At 48.5% G+C, this 19,387-nt stretch overlaps 1 protein-coding gene across 1 annotated transcript; it reads left to right on the forward strand.

Moving 5' to 3' along the window:
* Positions 1-14,070: 14,070 nt before the first annotated feature.
* On the forward strand, positions 14,071-17,236 carry MC5R (melanocortin 5 receptor). Its single transcript, XM_050767590.1, has 2 exons — positions 14,071-14,196; positions 15,644-17,236. The coding sequence occupies exon 2, from the start codon at positions 15,683-15,685 to the stop codon at positions 16,658-16,660; it is 978 nt and encodes a 325-aa protein (XP_050623547.1). The 5' UTR covers positions 14,071-14,196; positions 15,644-15,682; the 3' UTR covers positions 16,661-17,236.
* Positions 17,237-19,387: the final 2,151 nt, after the last annotated feature.

Here is a 19,387-nt window from a genome sequence, read left to right on the forward strand (position 1 = left end):
ATATATAGAGAAAAAGGAGCCCTCGGCTGAGTGCAGTGGTCAAGCCTGTAATCCCTGCACTTTGGGAGGCTGAGGCTGGCGGATCATGAGGTCAGGAGGTCGAGACCAGCCTGGCCAACATGGTGAAACCCCATCTTTACTAAAAATACAAAAAATAGCTGGGCACGGTGGCGGGCGTCTGTAATCCCAGCTACTCAGGAAGCTGAGGCAGGAGAATCGTTTGAACCCAGGAGGCAGAGGTTGCAGTGAGCCCAGATCGTGCCATTGCACTCCAGCCCAGGTGACAGGGCAAGACTTCATCTCAAAAAAAAAAAAAAAAAAAGAAGAAGAAAAAGAAAAAGGAGCTCTCATACCCTGCTGGTGGGAATGTAGAACGGCACAGCCACCACTCTGGAAAGCAGTTTAACATTTTCTTAAAATGTTAAGCATTAATTTACCATATGACCCAGCAATTCCACTGCTAGATATCTACCCAAAGAAAATGAGAACGTATGTCCACACAAAGACTTGTTTAGGAATCGTAACAGCTAAAAGCATTATTCACAACAGCTAAATGCACATGTCCATCAAGTGGTGAATGGATAAACAAAATATGATATATCCTTAGAATGGAATATCATTAAATAATAAAAAGGAACTAACTTGTTATCCATGCTATAGCATGGGTGAACCTCGAAAACATGCTAAATGAAAAAAGTCAGATTTAGAACATTACATATAGTATGATTTCTATGTACAGGAAATGTCCGGAAAAGACAAGTCTACGGAGTAGATATCAACAAACATTTGCCATAAAGGGCAATATAGTCAATATTTTAGGTTCTGTTGGCCATAAAACAAAGCTCTGTTACAACTATTCAACTCCGCATTTTTCAGGAGAAAGCAGCCACAACGTATATATAAATGAATGGGCAGAACTGTGTCCCCATAAAACTACAGTTGATCCTTGAACAACACAGTTTGAACTGTATGGGTCCACTTATATAGGAATTTTCTTTCACCTCTGCTACTCCTAAGGCAGCAAGATCAACCCCTCCACTTCCTTCTCTTCCTCAGTCTGCTCTATATGGAGATGACAAGGATAAAGACTTTTATGATAATTCATTTCCACTTCTTTATGATAGTACATACTATTATGAATAGTAAATATATTTTCTCTTCTTAATGATTGTCTTTATAATGTTTTCTCTAGCTTACTTTATTTAAGAATGTAATAGATAACACATATAACATGCAAAGTATATGTTAATCAACTATTTATTTTATTAGTAAGACTTCCAGTCAACAGTAGGTTATTCGTAGTTATGTTTGTGGGGAGTGAAGTTATATATGGATTTTTGACTGTGCATGGGGTTGGTGTCCCTAACCCCTGTGTTGTTGAAGGGTCAAGTGTATTTATAAGCACAGGCCACAGGCTGGATTTGGTCCATGACAGTAGTTTGCAGGCCCCTGCTATAGAAGAAAAAGTACATTAATGGTTGCCTGGAGCTGGGTGGGGGTGAGGAGGGTGACAACTGCAAGTAACTGAAAAAGGTGAAGGGGATCTTCAGGAGATCGAGAAAACTGTCAGGAGATCGAGACCATCCTGGGGCTCAACCCGAAGTGAAAGTTTACCCTCAAGCTAATCTCTAGAGACAGCCTAAAATAAAACAAAAAACTAGCCGGGCTCACGCCTGTAATCCCAGCACTTTGGGAGGTGGGCGGATCGGGCGCCTGTAACACGGTGAGTCCTAGCTACTCGGGAGGCGGAGTAGTCCCAGCTACTCGGGAGCAGGCAGGAGAATGGCGGGAAACCCGGGGGGCGGAGCTTGCAGTGAGCTGAGATCCGGCCACTGCACTCCAGCCTGGGCGACAGAGCGAGACTCCGTCTCAAAAAAAAAAAAAAAAAAAAAAAAAAAAAAAATTGATTCAATGTGTACTGGAAAAAAAAAAAAAAGGATTCAATGCGTATTGGGAAAAAAAAAAAAAAACATAGCCTGCACTATCTTTTCAGCCTTTGCTTGAAAATATTGGGCTGCAAAGGGGCTAGCTCAGGGAAGCTCCGTTCGTAAGTTCTTTGACAGGATGGAGGAAAAGGAAAGCTGCTGTCGGAAGCTCCGCCGCTGCGGATCTGTGCGGACGGGACCGGCGCAGGTGCAGCTCCTCTCCGCAGGGGCCTCGCGTTGCGGCCACGCCGGGAGATTCCCGACGTCTGAGCAGAGGTCTGGCTGCCGAATGGCCACGGCCTCCCACACCTGCAGCGGAGACGGTTCTAACTTTGCGGGTGAGGCGGCGCCTGAAAGCCTGGGCGGGTCTGGCTTCCTCTGTTTCACCTGCGGGGTGTGGATCTGCTCTTCCCACGGCTTCCCCGCGGCCCCGCGCTGATTCCAAGTGGAGCCTCTTTGTGGGAACTTTGCTCATTCGCGCACATCTTGCGCTGTCTGGACACTGAAATCACGTTCGTTCCGAAGCGCGTAGGGGCATCAACAGCTTGGGGAAAGGACCGTACTGCTTAGGCTGAACCCCACGGCAGCACAAGGGACCGGACTCAGACAAGCCTAAGAGGAATTAATTCTCCCCTAAGCCGCGGGTGGGCCAGAGGGAGAAGGCCCCTCCGAGCTGGCCGGTTCAGAAGTGGGTCAGGTTCCCAGGTGGCGTCCAGTCCTCTGCGCTGCTCCATGCCACCATGGCCCAAGTGCACGCTGGAAGAGGACGGCTTCGTAGCCCCTGGAGTTGTGCGCACGCTTGGTGACTCCCAGAGGAAGAAGAGGACTGTCATCCTATAGCTCTGAGAAGGAACCATCCCCAGAACCCCTCAGCAGGCTCCCTTAATTGATCAGAATCAGCAAAACCTTGTGGGTGCCTGGCTTTCTCGGCGGTGGGCGGTGGTGGGGGAAATGGATCCCTGAACACAGCCTAGAAGCTGGAAGGAAAATGCGGGGAACCCATAACCCCCCCAAAAGAGCAGACTGAGACGCTGCTGTGGAAGGTTCCTGTCCTGAAGCTAATAGGATCAGTGCACTTGATTTCCATCTCGTTCTCACGGCCTTTTATGCACATCACTGGGCAAGACGAAGCCTGTGAAGAAGGAAGATCTCCATGGCTGCCCTCAGTGTGGAATGCGTTCCTCACACCCTTACAAACAGCTTTCAAGTAGTCAGCCTGTGGAGGTGGAGCAGGTACGGTTAGATCTGAGCAGATCTGTTTTGGGGGCATGTGCACTTACGTTGTTCTGCCGACCCTGAATGCAAGAACACCTGCTCTGATGTGTGCATCGTTTGTCGCAGGCGTTGTCCTTTAATATCTGAGACGTGTGGCAAAGCATCATCTCATGTCAGGATGTGCCCTTAGGTCCTTATGAATGGCTACGCTTGGTTCAGCCAAGAGGTTTATTTGGAAAGTGTCAACATGAGCTTTGTTTTTGGCAATTTGTTGGCTGGCCTTTCAAAATTCTCACATTCCTGTGCAAAGGTAGACACTGCAGTATCTGATCCATCTGTGAAATTTAAGCCTAAGAACAATCACGAGCTGCTGAAAATTGCAACATCAGTAATCCCAAAAGTTCCAAATATACCAGTCTTATCTGAAGCTGTGATGAGTAATAATTTTGTTATGGCTAATGAGACCCACGAGTTGACAGAGATGCAGCAGGCTTTTGTTCTGTTCTCTCTATTTGGGTTAAGATAGAGTAAAAGGTTTTCAGCATATGAATTCTACGGCTGCGCTCCTGAATTACCAGAGCCTGATGTTGTCAGGTTTCTTCTGAACATCGGGCGTTGGTAGGACAGACCTCCATGGGGCAGCTGAGGTAGTGCCATCTACGATCAGGAGAGGGCAGCAAAGAGCCGCATGAGTCTCAATTCTGTGGGCTGGGTCTGCCCAGGAATCAACTAAGGCAACGTAAGAACCCAGGGGAAATGATACCAGCTAACACTGAGGAAGGTAAGAGTTGGAGCAGAGGCAAATGCGTGTTTATTGCAACAAAGCTGGAGTTACCTGGTGCTACATTCTAGAGGGATTGACTGTGTCAGCAGGGGCTCGAATTTCTGGAGGAGAACCCAGTGAGCAAAGCAAAAGCTAGCAGAGTTGAGCAGGATGGGAGTCAGGCCCACTGGGGTGGGCCAGAGAGTTCTGCAAAGTTATCCCCTACTGACACACCGCTGAGAGACGCAGCTATTTATTTAAAAAATAATGCTTATACTTTGTCATTACAAATATAAAATATATTTATTGTAGAAGATCGGAAACTAGAGAAAAGTATGCAGAAGAAAATAACATTCATCAATAATTGTACCAACAAGAGGTAACAATTTTGGTTATCTGTGGTCTGTTTGCTTTGATTCTGAAAGTCCTATCTATTGTTTTCCATCAATCATCTATCTACCTAAACAAAATTGCGATCACACATTTAGCCATAGGCATATATATATATATGTATATATGTAAAAATTTAAAAAACCATCTGTACCATTTTCCATCAGATGGGTGCACCACTAAGCATTCCGTATGCCTTGTCCTGTCTTACAGGGACTGGGGTCACCTTGGAACTTTGCACTGACTGATGTCAAACTTCATTATGCTCCAGGTCAGGCATCATAAAATTAATAAACTCAAAGTGTGGGAAAACAATCTTTGAGCCCAATGCCCTAATCCATTTTCATTTTTATTTCCCACAGGCCTTTGTCCAAATGCATAAATATTCTAACATGATTATAATCGTAATGTACATTTGCATCTTATTGTATTGTAAACATTTTAAACCTGACTAGTGATTTTCTTTTTTTTAATTCTTTTTCTGAGACAGAGTCTTGCTCTGTCGCCCAGGCTGGAGTGCAATAGTGCGATCTCGGCTCACTGCAATCTCCGCCTCCTGGGTTCAAGTGATTCTTGATTCTTGTGCCTCAGCCTGCCAAGTAGCTGGGATTACAAGTGCGCACCACCATGCCAGGCTAATTTTTGTATTTTCAGTAGAGACGAGGTTTCACCATGTTGCCCACGCTGGTCTTGAACTCCTGACCTCAGGTAATCCACCCCCCTCGGCCTCCCAAAATGCTGGGATTACAGGCGTGAGCCACTGTGTCTGGCCTTGAGTGTCATAATTTTTAATGACTGGGTAATAGTCCTCTCAGTAGACATAATTATTTAATTTATCATTATCCTATTGTTACTTTTTTTTGAAATTATGAATGATTCTGCAATGAATATCTTCATCATGATAGCTTTATCCTTCATTTGAACTGTTTCTTTAAAGTCTCACCGGGGGTAACAGGGTCTGCCTAAACTCTAGCAGTAATGTGAATATCAATTGCTTGCCTTAGTTTCTGGGAGTGGATTTACATTCGTTGAGCACGTTTAAAAAAAAAAAAAAAAACCTTTTTTTTTTTTTTCAGAGACAGGGTCTAGCTGTGTCACTCAGGCTGGAGTGCAGTGGTGTGACCATAGCTCACAGCTCCCTCAAGCTCCTGGGCTCATGCAATCCTCCCGCCTCAGCCTCCTGAATAGCTGGGGCTACAGGTGCATGCCACCTCACCAGGCTAATTATTTTATTTTTATTTATTTATTTTTTTTTTTTGTAGAGATGGGGTCTTGCTTTGGTGCCCAGGCTGGTCTTGAACTCCTGGCTTCAAGGGATCCTCCTGTTTCAGCCTCCCAAAGTGCTGGAATTACAGGCATAAGCCACCATACCCAGCCTGTTATTGAGTATTTTTTAAATTGAACTTCACTCTCATTAATAGAAAACATGTTGACTTTGATAGTAGCATAATTTAGACAAGAATTAAGCAGATTTTAAATGAGACACTGCTTGATTTGTGTAGAGGTATTTTTGAGTAAATGCTTCTTTTTTCCCTCTAACTCATCCACATGCAACTAGAAACTTGTGAGGACGAAGAAGCATTCATGGAAAACTAACAACGTTAGTCTTTAAGGCAAGCAATTGATATTTACATTACTGCTAGAGTTTAGGCAGACCCTGTTACCCCCTGGTGAGAGTTTATCTAAGGAAATAGTCCAAATGAAGGATAAAGCTATCATCCTAAAGATGTTCATTGCAAAAAACAATTAATTATGATGATTAGCAACGTACCTGGCAGTGCCTCTTCACATTTGTGGATTTCAGTGGCTATGCGAGTTTTGAAAGATCAGTATCGTTTTTTTTTTTTTTTTTTTTTGAGATGGAGTCTCACTCTGTCTCCTAGGCTGGAGGACAGTGGCACTATCTTGACTCACTGCAACCTCTGCCTACCAGGTTCAAGTGATTCTCCTGCCTCAGCCTCCCAAGTAGCTGAGACTACAGGTGTGCACCACCACACGCAGCTACTTTTGGTATTTTTAGTAGAGACGGGGTTTCATCATGTTGGCCAGGCTGGACTTGAAATACTGATCTCAGGTGATCCACCCAACTTAGCCTCCCAAAGTGCTGGGATTACAGGCATGAGCCACCACACCAGGCCAAGACCAATATCTATTTTATGTGTGTCTTTGATATATGTGGAAATGAGGAAATTCAAGAAGTAAATGGAAGGACCATGAAAATTCTTCCTTAGTTTCTACTTAAATTTAGATTCAGCACGGTATTTAGTAAATGGTGCATGATGGCAGGAGTCTAAATGCCAACCTACATGAGCTCAGAAGGTGTGGTCCACAGAATGGACCTGGAATGCTTTGGGCTACTGCCCTCAGTTGCGTTCTCTCTTACGAAAGAGCTCATGGCTCAAGCTTTCCAAATGAATAAATACAGTTTCTAAAAATACGAAATAAATAAGAGAATATCGCAACAGTAAAACCTTAATATCGATGATCTGCTGTGGAGACTGAAGAAATATATTCTCCATCACTGACACATATCTCACTTTTATAGGCAGACAGTGAGTAAACACTCATTGTGATTGTCGTTACATTGCAGACTTTTACTACCCACTGTGGATACTTTTGAAAAACGTTTCTTGATTGACTGATATTTCTTTCTCTCATTATTTACCTCCTCTCCATGCCTAAAGAAGCTATCCGGGGAAGAAAGAAAACTGCATGTGAAATTCTATGTAATTTGTTTTATATTTATTTCTCAAATCACTGGTTTCTTTGAAATAAAACACATTTTTAAACATTACAGTTTTTAAAATTGTTCTCTTAACTCTCTTCTTGAAATAAATGGGTTATGCCAAAGTCATACATACCCTTGTCACATGCGCTGGGATTTCAGTGTGTGGCTTTCAAAGGTCAAAACTCTTCTCTCTTGTCCAGACGCCAGTGATGAAAAGTGAGGAAGGAGCTTTCCGGTGGTGGCCTCATGCCTGTCGCCCTTTCTGCGTGCTGCATGCTCCTCCATCCTGGAGGAAGAAAGAAGAAGTGGGTCCCTGGACTGAGCGTGGAACTATGTGAACACCGGACCTGGCCAAGATGATTGGCCTATGCCTGATCAGTGACTCAGGAGCTGGGCCAATCAGATGAGCTATTGAGCATTTGGTCACAGAGACCAGCTGTGATGGTCTGGATTATTGCTTGGGAAGTATTTATTCCATGTCTCCCTCCCTAGTCCGGGTGGAGTGCTTCACTGCCCATCGAGGTTGGGCTTGGCCATGCAACCTGCTTTTGTAGATGAAATGGTCCCAATCATAGGCCTCAAGTATGGTGCCTAGCTCTCATGGTCTGGCAGGAGGATATGCCCCAGGCCGCCACTGTCCCCTCATCTTTGAGCCCCAGTGAGGTAGACTGCACCTCCTAGCCACTGGGCCAAGGCCTGAGCAGACTTCAAACCACCTTCAATCTGGGTCTAAAAGCCTAAGGTCTGGCATAGCCTTGCTGCGTTGCAGTTGAATTGAGCATGAGACTAGGTCATTTTCATTTTAAGCCCCTATACTTTAGGGTAGTTTATTATGCAGCATTGCTGAGGCCACGGCTGACCCCTACACTAGCAATGGTTTGGTTGTGGTTCTTGGCAGACAGCAGGTCATGCAGGCTGGGCTTGGGGTGGCTGCTTTGGGGCCCTGGAAGCTAGGGACTAAGTAGAGGAGGCTGCAGACACCTCTTGCTCATTTCCCTGCTGCAGTGTCTTCCTTGTGTCCTGAGGACTGATTTCTAAGTGGTCTGGAAGAGAGAATGGTGCTCAGTCATACATGCCGCAAGTATTTCTCCCAGTGTCTTCCGACGTTATTTTTTGCAGCCTGGAATTTTGTAACAAGGAAGACTGATAATCCTGAGTAGAATGTGTTGATCAATCTAGGGAAGGGCTGTGTAATGACAGAAAGAAAAGTGGATCTGAATGTTCATAACCAACTCAAATGGGCATTCATAACACACAGTCACACTGTACAGTGAGAAGGAGGCGAGAGCTGTTTAACTTGAAAGCTGTTAAGGTTGTTAGGTGCTCAGAGAAGATTGTCAATGATGCAGAGAGCATCTCTGATGCAGGCACAGAAACGGACTTTCTGGATGTTCGTGAATATGGATGTGCATCCGCACTGACCGGTGGCCCTGCTGGTTTGGCTGAAAGCACAGTAATGAGCCAGAGTATTGTTCTACGGTGAGCCACTGTGCATTTATAATTTTTATGAAATGTTAAGATGGTGACGACTGGATGTAAGAATCTGATGCTCTGCTAGGCTGTGATATGATAGAATAATCCAGAGAGAAGTTAAGTGTGCAGTGGGATTTGAGGACTAGGATTTTCTTGGTGGCAAGAATAAGAAAACCAAATCCAACTTGTTTAAAGGATAAAGGGAATGTATTAACTCAGGGAACTGAAGAGTCCAGAAAAACTCAGGCTTGTGAAGGTCTGGACCGGTGGGGTCAGCAGCACCAGGTCCTGCTTCTGCTGACACCTCGAGGCTGGTCCTGCACGATGCTGGCACAACCCGAGGCTTGGCTGTCCCCGGGTGGAAAGCAGGTGGACAGCAACAACCAGGGCTCTGTTAGGCTTTAAATCACTCATAGTCGGGGAGACGGTGCACCTCTGTGGTAGCTGCCACTGAAGAAGGAGAACATTCCTTCCCAGAAGTTCCTAGAAGTCTGCTTTAATCTCTTTTGCCTGGATTGGGTCACGGGCTGACCCTCAAATGAATCCTTGTAGCTAAAGGGCTGTGCAGGCCACACTGGGCCCACGTGGCTGGAAGGGGTCCGCCCAGCGCTGGGTGGTCACTGGGGCCACCACTGGGAGTCCTCTGTGCAGCAGGACTCACAGTGCCCCGGGGCAGGAGTTGAGACAGGCAGACAATTACCCTGCGCTGAGATGGGAGCTGGGGTGGGGAAGTGAAGAGGGCCGCACCTCAGGCAGGTGTAGGGGTGTCCACAGAAGAGTCCCAGCAGGAGGTGCGGGCCTGGGCCTAAAGGATGAACGGGAGCTTAGAGGACAAAGGAGAGGAGAGATGGAAACAATTTTGAGTAGGAGGAGTATCAAGAAGTTTTTCAGAAGCCTGAAGTAACAATTAGTATTGAAGAGTCTTCTTAGCAAAAACTGGCTAAGTAACTACAAGAACTGCAAGATTGAAATACTGGAAACGAGACTTCCTCTCCAGATCTAACTTCCCAGTGATTGCCTGGGTGCTGGACTAAGGCATCTCTGAGCATCTCCCCAGTGAGCGATTCCACACCCATCCGCAGGAGCCCAGTGAGTTCAGTTGCTTATCAGGAGCTATGTGCTTCTGGAAGGAAAGGACTCTGTCTATTCGGTCTTTGGTCTGACATCCTCAGCTTTGAACTAAGTGCAAAGGATGCTTACTGGGTCCTGTTCAAAAATGAGAGGTGTGTGCAATTTCACACACAGCCCTCCCCAGGGACTTTGAGAATCTTGACCTACATGGCGTTGCAGAGATTACATCTTTCTAGCGGTCAAAACAAAACAAACATTAAATAGAAACGAAAAACCAAAACGGAAATTTGAAAATTCCCCCAAATCCCACACCAAACCCCACACTTCAAGTCCTTCTTTTCTGGCTTGAGGAGGGAATATTGAGGTTGGGGTGGGAGGGTCCCGCTGTGCCAACAGTGTGTGAAGCTTGTTCAGGGCCAGTTTTCGTTGTCAGCGTTGACACCCCAGAGTCAGGGAGGAAAAGTCACTTGGTAATTTTGCTGCAGCTGCAAAGAGCTGAGCCTGAGCATGAATTGGCAGCATCCCCAGGCAGGGGGTGGAGAAAGGGATTCAGCCCAGGGGCCTGTTCATCTCGTTGTGAGGTTCTGCCACTGATGCGCCACCGTCTTCCCACCTGAGCTCCTCCAGTGCCATCTCCTCGCTGTGGCCGGGCTGCTCTAACACCGCAGATCTGAAACTGTTGTGCTGCTGCTTAAGCCTTGGCAAGGCTTCCCCTTGCTCTTAGCCTCAGAACCTTTGTAGAACCTGCAAAGCCTTGCGTGCCCTGACAAGCTCCTTCCCCAGTCACTGGCACTCTCCCTCCCCCTCCCGCCTTAGCGCCCTAGCTGGATGCTCCCCAGCCTCCTCCCGCCTGGTGACCGTATTTCACCCTTCAGCCCCGGCTCCCACCAACGTGCTTTGGCTCACCCTGTACCCCTCACGGGCCTCTCTGCCTGTCCAACTCTCTTCCCTTCGCTTCATGCCTTCCCCCGGTTCCTCTCTGCCTGCCTTTGGGATCCCAGGCATAGGGCTTGCGTCCTTAGACTGTGATTAAGCGCAGACACCACCTGGGAGTCTGGATTCAGATCCTGATCCTGCTTTCATCACCAACCGAGAAGTCACACGACTCCTCGGAGCTTCGGCTTCCCCAGCTGTGAGGTGGTGGGAAGAATGTCGACTTTATACGACTACTGGGAGAATTCACTGAGAATTCGGACATGCAGACCACAGTATTGATTGGACACTGCAGGCTCCCAGCAAATGTTCCTTCCCTTTTCTCTTTCTACGTAAGGTGGAAAACTCATGCATATCTAGGATTGCATAGCCCAATGTTCATGTGTGACGTGGCAAGTGCATCTACATAAACATGGGCTTGGGATTGAGAAGATTTGGATCAACAGCTGGTGGCACCACTGACCAGCCAAATAGTGTCAGAAACTGTGAACTTCAGAGTCTGTGTATATGAATCTGGTAATAATGTTCATACCTCCCAGGGTTGTTTTAAGGATTACAGAAGTTAATATATGAAAGTATTTTGTAATCCTTGGAGTTTAAAAATGGTCATAACCCAGCATTTGTGATTGTCTTGCTTTCTCAGCACTCACTTGGGTGAGCTTTGCCTTGCAGCAGGTCTCCCAGTGCCCTCGTCCAGACCCTTGGTGGCATTGAGCACAGAGATGACATTTGTTGGTGCCATGAGAGCGACAGACACAGAGCTGTGCCAGACGCCTCGGGGAGGACCCACTGCCCAACTGTAGGGGTGGTCTGCTGCCTCCCCCAGCTGTCAGCCCTTCCGGGTTGGCCTCACACCTTCCCGGAAGCAGCTTGCTTCTGGTGACTGAGCTGGGTGGGGCCTGAGGGCTGAGGTTGTTGGGGCTGCCTGGCAGCTCTCTTCTCCCTCCGCAGTCCTGCCCCCAGGAGGCTTCCCCACAGCATCGTGCACGGTGAACTCCTCAGAGCCCATGACTCAGAGAACCCAGGCTGAAACATCCAGTGTCCAGCTAGATTTCACCCTTGCAAGCCTTCACAGATAGGACTCCACAGGTTGTCTCTGTGCATTCGAATTGAGAATCATCTCTGTTGTCATTGCTCAAGAAATAAAACACCTGGGTTGTTGCAGGTTACACTGGTCTTTGACAGGGAAAGGAGCGTTCCTTCCTGGGTGGCTCCTAGAGTGCCATGTCATTGTGTGTGTCCAGCATCGTCACTAGGCTGCTGTTGGGGAGAAAGTTTCCAATGACAGGAACAGCTGAAGAGCTTAGTCTATACTCTCTTAACTCTATTGACCTTGATTCCATTATTTTCCTGCAAGAAACCGAGAATTCCTATACCACCTAAGGTGTTTCAGAATAGGAAAATAATAAAACCTCTCCCCAGTTTATTTAGCAAAGTTAGGGTAACTTACATGCCAACATCTGATAAAGACAGTATGAAGCCAGGATCACTGCGCATCAAATCCAGCAGCTTTTAAAAGAATAATGCCCGGTGGCACCAGGGCTCTCAGAGAGGCTGAGTCCTGCAGGGAGAAGTGCTTGGGCTCTGAGTTGGTCAGGGCTCAGCTAAACCTCTCCAAGCGCCGGTTCCCTCCATTGTGAGATGAGAAACCCACTTCTAGGGTTTTGTAAAGATTGAGAAAGGTAATTCCTGTGCAGCACTCAGGGTCTCCCCTGCACATAGGGCCCCGGGCCAGCTGCCCTGACCAGTGTGGGAGGCTGCGTGCTGCGGTCCAGCTGCTCACTTTGCACAGAGGATTCAATTTTGAGCACTTTCCTGGGATGCCAGGACCTTCTGCAGAGCCCTCTCTGATCTTGGATGTGAGGACTATATGCGGGAGTACTTGACTCTGCCGATGTTTTCAACACACAGAAACGAGTTCCCTCCCTCACACCACATTCCCAATGTGTATTCTCAACATTCAGAACCTCCTCCTAGAATTCCACCCCGCGGCTCCCAGCACGGCTCGGGACTCCAGTGGCGTTTGAGACCAGCCAGACTGTGGTCCCCACACTCGAACTGCTGGAAGGCTGTGATCATCTGCGAAGCCCAGGGAAAGCTCTGGTAGTGATATGGCCCTGTGCATCCTGCCCTGGCTTGCAGGGGCAGTGGTGCTTCTGCCGATCGTGAGTATAATGATTCTTTTGGGGGTTGAAGGTCAGTTTCAGGTGTCAGAGAAAGGAGTGGTCCAGAAACTATTGTGAAAGGCCAGGATATTTGACAAGAGGACATCCTTTGTTCTCTATTTTGCTGGAGTAAGGAAAGCTTGTGTGGTTGATAAAGCCTGGCATGGTACGTGCAGTCCTGGAGGAGGGGTGAGAGCCTCGGGCAAAGAGGGGCGTTGTAGGGCCACAGATGAGGGCTCCCAGGCACTGGGCCTCCTTCCCAAAGAACAATCATCAGGGGATCCCAGAGACCGCCATCCAGGAGAAACGGGGTGACAGAGCCCTCTTTGAGCTGGGGAGCATTTTAATCAGTGGGTAAGAGGAAGAGAAAAGAAGCAAAAAGTGCAACCAGCCAGAAAAATAACCAAGCAGCCACCCACCCAACCACCCCTCCAACCGGCCACCCACCCACCCACCTACCCAACCAACCAACCCCCACCCACCCACCCAACCAAACACTCACCCAACCACCCACCCACTGACCCAACCAACCAACCGCCCACCTACCCAACCAACCAACCCCCACCCACCCAACCAACCAACCAACCACTCACCCAACCAACCACCCACCCACACAACCACCCATCCACCCAACCACCCATCCATCCACTCACCCAACCAGCCACCCACCCACCCAATCAACCAACCACCCACCTACCCAACCACCCACCCGCCCACCCAACCAACCAATGAACCAAGCAACCAACCACCTACCCAACCAACTAACCCCCACCCACCCAACCAACCAACCAAGCAACCATCCACTCACCCAACCAGCCACCCACCCACCCAACCAACCAATCAATGAACCAAGCAACCAACCACCTACCCAACCAACTAACCCCACCCAACCAACCAGCCAAGCAACAAGTAACTATCCACTCACTTAACCAACCAATGAATCAAGCAACCACTCACCTACCCTACTAACTACCCCCAACCACCCACCCAACCAAGCAAGCAACCAAACAGCCACCCGCTCACCCACCCAACCAACCACCAACCAACCAAACAAGCAACCACTCACCCACTCAACCAACTAACTACCCAACCAAGCAATCACTCAACCAACCAATCAACCAACCAACCAACCAACCCACCCACCCACCCACCAACCAATCAACCAAACAACCACTCACCCACTCAACCAACTAACTACCCAACCGACCAACCAACCCACCCACCCACCAACCAACCCACCAACCAACCATTCAAGAATGCGTTGGGGGAGGATTTTCGCTTGGGCTGGCGCGGTTCTCTGGCCGCAGTGCCGCGCGGGGCCACCAGGTGGCAGCGGAGGCCGCCCGGAGCGACAGCCGGCGGCGGAGGCGGGCCCGGCGCGGGCGGGCAGGGAGCTTAAAGCCCGGCAGAGCCGCCACCGCCGCGCTGGGGAAGAGGCCCGTCCGGGGCTGGCCCTGAGCGCCGCGCGGCCGTCAGATCCCGGGGACGCCGGGGGCCCGGGCTGAGCGCCGCAGCCCGCGAGGAGGAGCACCGGTAAATAGCCACAACTTTCTATCTCCTTGCGATCGTGAAAGTAAATGCAAAATTGCGCGTCCGCTGCATGTGGAAGTGAGCGGGGCGGCAGCCGGCTTGCCCCTGAGTTTTTAACACAGCTCGATATGATGTTTAGTGTAATTCCATCATTTACCGGTATCTCAGAGCTGCAGCTGGACATAAGCATGTAACCAGTGATTGCAGTTCAATAAATGCTTATGATTACCAATTTTTTCCTTTTTTATTTTTATAGATTTAGGGGGTACAGGTGCTGTTTTGTTAGATGGATATATCGCCTAGTAGTGGAGCCCGGGCTGTTGGTGTAGCCAGCACCCCTATAGTGCACATTGTACCTGTTAAGTAATCTGTTGTCCCTCACCCCCTCCCTCCCTCCCGGAATGATCGCCAATATTAATGATGAGAGCGATGACAGAAATTCTCTCCAGATGTGATCTGAGTTTGGAGGCAAAGGGATTTTTGAAAATGAATCATAAGAGAGACATTTTGCAACAAAGGAGTGTGGTACATGTAAACTGCTGTTTTTTTATACTGTGCTCACGCGGACCTAATAAACTATCAGTCAGACCTCATGGAATTCCACATAATGCAGAAGGAGGGAAAAATAGGTATTGAGGAAAAGCAGCACTGTTTTCCTCAAGTTTAACATGTATGTGCAGCCTACACTTCCAAACTTAAGACAGTAGCTTTTAACATGTGACTTTGCTCAGGGTCACAGACCACTCTGGCTATAACCTCACTTACAGCTGTGGAGGCTGAATCCCAGTGGGTCTGAGAGGTGTCAGGACAAATGTTGGGGATGCACCTGTCTGTCTCTCTTAAGGGAATACGGGTCTGTGCAGTCTTAAATCGGAGCTCCCTGGAGGAGAATGTCCTGCAGTAGCCTTAGGAATGTGAACTTCGGGAGACTGGCTGGGATTTTGTAGGTTATGAGTTGGGGACATTTTCGATGGTGAACTTGAGCCCAGGAGAGCAGCCATAAAAAGCGAAACTGTCCTGGGCACATGGAGGTGAGTGTCTCTCTAGTAAGATGCGTGTGAAAGGCTGGGAGCTGAAAGCTAGGAGAGCAGAAGAGGCTGGGGAAGATTCTAATCCACGCATCCAGGGGCACTCTTCCAGGTCTCAGGAACGCAGGTCAGAAGGTGCAAGCCAGCGGCTGGGCACGTGGCTCACCCCTGGAGTACCAGCATTTTGGGAGGCTGAGACAGAAGGATTGCTTGTGGCCAGGAGTTTGAGACCAGACTGGGCAACACAGGGAGGCCTTGTCTCTTAAAAAAAAAAAAAGGATTGAGCAAGCCAAGCTCAGTCCTCTGATGCAGTGCACTCATTCATCCCCTTTCTTAGGCTGTGTTGTTTCTAGGCAAGCTGCTGTCTTTCTTTGGTAGGCTGCTAACCTCTCTGGATTGTGAATTTAAAACATGTTTTACAGTAAATTTGCTGCCAAGACAAGAGGTGTATTTCTCCAGCAATGAATTCCTCGTTTCACCTGCATTTCTTGGATCTCAACCTGAATGCCACAGAGGGCAACCTTTCAGGACCCAATGTCAGAAACAAGTCTTCGCCCTGTGAAAACATGGGCATCGCTGTGGAGGTGTTTCTCACTCTGGGTGCCATCAGCCTCGTGGAGAACATCTTGGTTATAGGGGCCATAGTGAAGAACAAAAACCTGCACTGCCCCATGTACTTCTTCGTATGCAGCCTGGCAGTGGCCGACATGCTGGTGAGCATGTCCAACGCCTGGGAGACCATCACCATCTACCTGCTCAACAACAAGCACCTAGTGATAGCAGACGCCTTTGTGCGCCACATCGACAACGTGTTTGACTCCATGATCTGCATTTCCGTGGTGGCGTCCATGTGCAGCTTGCTGGCCATTGCGGTGGATAGGTACGTCACCATCTTCTATGCCCTGCGCTACCACCACATCATGACGGCGAGGCGCTCGGGGGCCATCATCGCCGGCATCTGGGCTTTCTGCACCGGCTGCGGCATCGTCTTCATCCTGTACTCCGAGTCCACCTACGTCATCCTGTGCCTCATCTCCATGTTCTTCACGATGCTCTTCCTCCTGGTGTCTCTGTACATACACATGTTCCTCCTGGCGCGGACTCACGCCAAGCGGATGGCGGCTCTGCCCGGGGCCAGCTCTGCGAGGCAGAGGACCAGCATGCAGGGCGCGGTCACCCTCACCATGCTGCTGGGCGTGTTCATCGTGTGCTGGGCCCCGTTCTTCCTGCATCTCATTTTAATGCTTTCTTGCCCTCAGAACCTCTACTGCTCTTGCTTCATGTCTCACTTCAATATGTACCTCATCCTCATCATGTGTAACTCCGTGGTGGACCCTCTCATATATGCCTTCCGCAGCCGGGAGATGCGCAAGACGTTTAAGGAGATTATTTGCTGCCGAGGCTTCCGAATCGCCTGCAGCTGTCCCGGAAGGGATTAAGTACAAAGTGCTCCTCTCTGTGGCTCTGTTCTCCTTTGTTTGCTCGCCTGTGACAAAGCGACAGCCAAGGGTAGGCGGGAGTGCTAGCATCCCCTTTCTCTCCTTACCAGCTCAGACATGGGCCTAAGAGGCTCTGTCTGTTCAGTTCCTGGTGATTGTGTCCAACATGCGAGGGTTGTTTATCCACTCTGGGAACAGTCATGACACTCTTACTGTCCTTTGTGTCCTCTGGTTTCCACTGCTCCCACCCATTTCTGGGGGCCCCACCCACCCTCCACCTAGCAGGCATGTGCTCAGGGAACGCACAGCACTCTGAGTGCAAGCCAGGCATGATGAAAACGGATTGTGACGGGAAGAAAAGTTCTGATATCCACGTCAGGCGGAATTGCTGCTTCTCCCCAGAAGCAGGTCCACAGTCTGCTGGCTGCACTCTGAGCTATGCATGCTTTTCAGGGAAGAGCAGAGCGGCCAGATTCTTTCCATCGGAAGCAGTCTGTTCATTTGTTCTGAAATGTCTTCTTTGCCTGCCTTGCCTGAACTTTTGATTCATGGCTTGTGTTCATAATTGTCCGAATAATTGTACTTCTGTCAATCATGGTGTTGCACTTACCCAGACATAAAACCTTATGCTACACACCTTGCCTCACGTGCTGTGGAAGACTCTGTGACTTTCTTACCATCTTATTTGGGCTCAATCTGGGGTTTCCAAATGGGTGTTTGGGGCATTCCAGGGGCTCAAGGGGTTCAAGGTGCCCGGTGCTGCGTGTAGCACACGTCCACAGCCAGGCTTGCTTTGAGTGGCTCACACCAGATCTGTGTTGGAGTCTGAACTCTCGCCTGTATACTTGGCAGCACGTCAATCTCATTTCAGTAGCCAACAAAGGTCAGGGCCCAACCTATTGCCCGGGGAGCCCCATCTTCTCCCAACCTAGACTGGAGCGGAGAAGCCCGAGTTCAGGTCCTAACTCTGCCATTCACTGCTGTGTGGCCTGAATCATCTCATTTCAGGTTCCACATCTGTGCTGGCTGTACATGATGGCCATGAGAACTGCAAAATTGTGAGAGCTTCTTGTAAATTTGTAAAGCACTATAGGGTTTGCTTTTTATTTTAAAGAAATGCTGGGATTAAAGGCATGAGCCGGAGGTCGCAGTGAGCTGAGATTGCACCATTGCACTCCAGCCTGGGCGACTGTTCAAGACTCAAAAAAAAAAAAGAGAGAAAAGAAAAGAAAAAGAAATGACTAGATGGGGTAAATACTAAGGAAGGACACAGGGGCCAGTGGTCAGAGCAGTGGCCTGGACACCAGGAGGTCTGTGTGGTCTCTGAAGCGAAGGGCTGGAGTCCTTGCAGCTCTCACAGTCCACTCTCGTAATAACTTTTGGTATGATTCCTGTTTTCCGCTTTGTTTTGGACATTCACATCTAGACTGCACCCAATGAAAACAATGTAAATAAAGCAGAGGACCACTGGGTCACACAACAGCGAGCCACTGGTGCAGAAGAGGGACCCCTCCTGTTGGGGTCTGCCAGGACAGGGGCTTCCTGGGTGTAGCCGTATCAATAACGTATGCACTGGACCCCTGCCCCTGCAGAGAAACGGTGCTGGCATGAACAGGAGTATGCATAAGATGTCCACATCATTTGGAAACTGGCAAATTAGCAGGCTGTTGGCAACTGAGTTCTGAAGAGGCAGCTGTGTTTTCAAATGTTTCCTCTTCCTTGTTGCTGAAAAGTCACGTGTGTATCCATGGATGGGCAGTAAGTGGTCCTGTGTAACCACCATGGGGAGCCACAGTGCATTGTTTCTGCGGGACGTATTTCAGGAGCCAGGCTTCTGTGAAGGCTGCACTCTCTTCTGCCCCACCCAACGTGGTGGCCCCATGTCCCACAGCAGCTTCGGGCATGGAGAAGGTGCACCAGGAATGCTTGTTATTGTTGAAAAACAAATGTGCATCGACTCTTCTGCCTGCTAGACCTGAGTACTAAGTGAGTTCCAATCCTACGGGCAGAAACTTCAACCCTGTGCTTGACACTGGCCCCAGCTGGGAACCCAATTCTCTTTAGGCTAATTTTCTGCTCTGGTGCTTCGTGAGTTGCTACAAGATCTGACCTTTCATATAAAGGTCTTTAGGGAGGTGCTCAAATGCCTTTTAATCTTTATAAGTAGTGCAGAAATAACCCAAGTATTTAGATGTGTCTTCATTTGGAAGGAATACACGTATGCCGTGACTTGGTAAATATCTGTGTGTAAATGAGGCACCCCCTAGCACCCAACACAAAGTGTCTCCCCCAAAAACAATACATATAACTGTGGAATATTGTGTGATAGGGTATGTTAAATATCTGCTTCTGTAGGAAATTTGTTTGGTGTAAATATATGCGTTCAAGGAAATGGTTAATAAAATGGAAGGAGCAGACCACCTGTTTGAACTGGTCAATCTGATGTGTAATATCCAGAATGGTTTTGGTCTTTCTGCCAATTTATTAGCAGCTACTGCAAAATGAGAAGGTACATTTGTTGGTGACTTGTGGTGAAGTCTCCTTGATGATATTTATTGCCTGTAGGATGGCCATGTCTCAGATCAAAATGATATAACACCTACAAATAAAATAAAATTGCATACTTGCCCTTACATACTGTGCAAAAGTCTGTGTCTTAGTAAGCAAAAGCATTTTGGGGATATCACCCAGCAGTGCTCAGGGTGGGGCTAGAAGCAGTTGGCCATT

This window comes from Macaca thibetana, chromosome 18 (genome assembly GCF_024542745.1).
Source record: "Macaca thibetana thibetana isolate TM-01 chromosome 18, ASM2454274v1, whole genome shotgun sequence".
NCBI lineage: Eukaryota > Metazoa > Chordata > Mammalia > Primates > Cercopithecidae > Macaca > Macaca thibetana.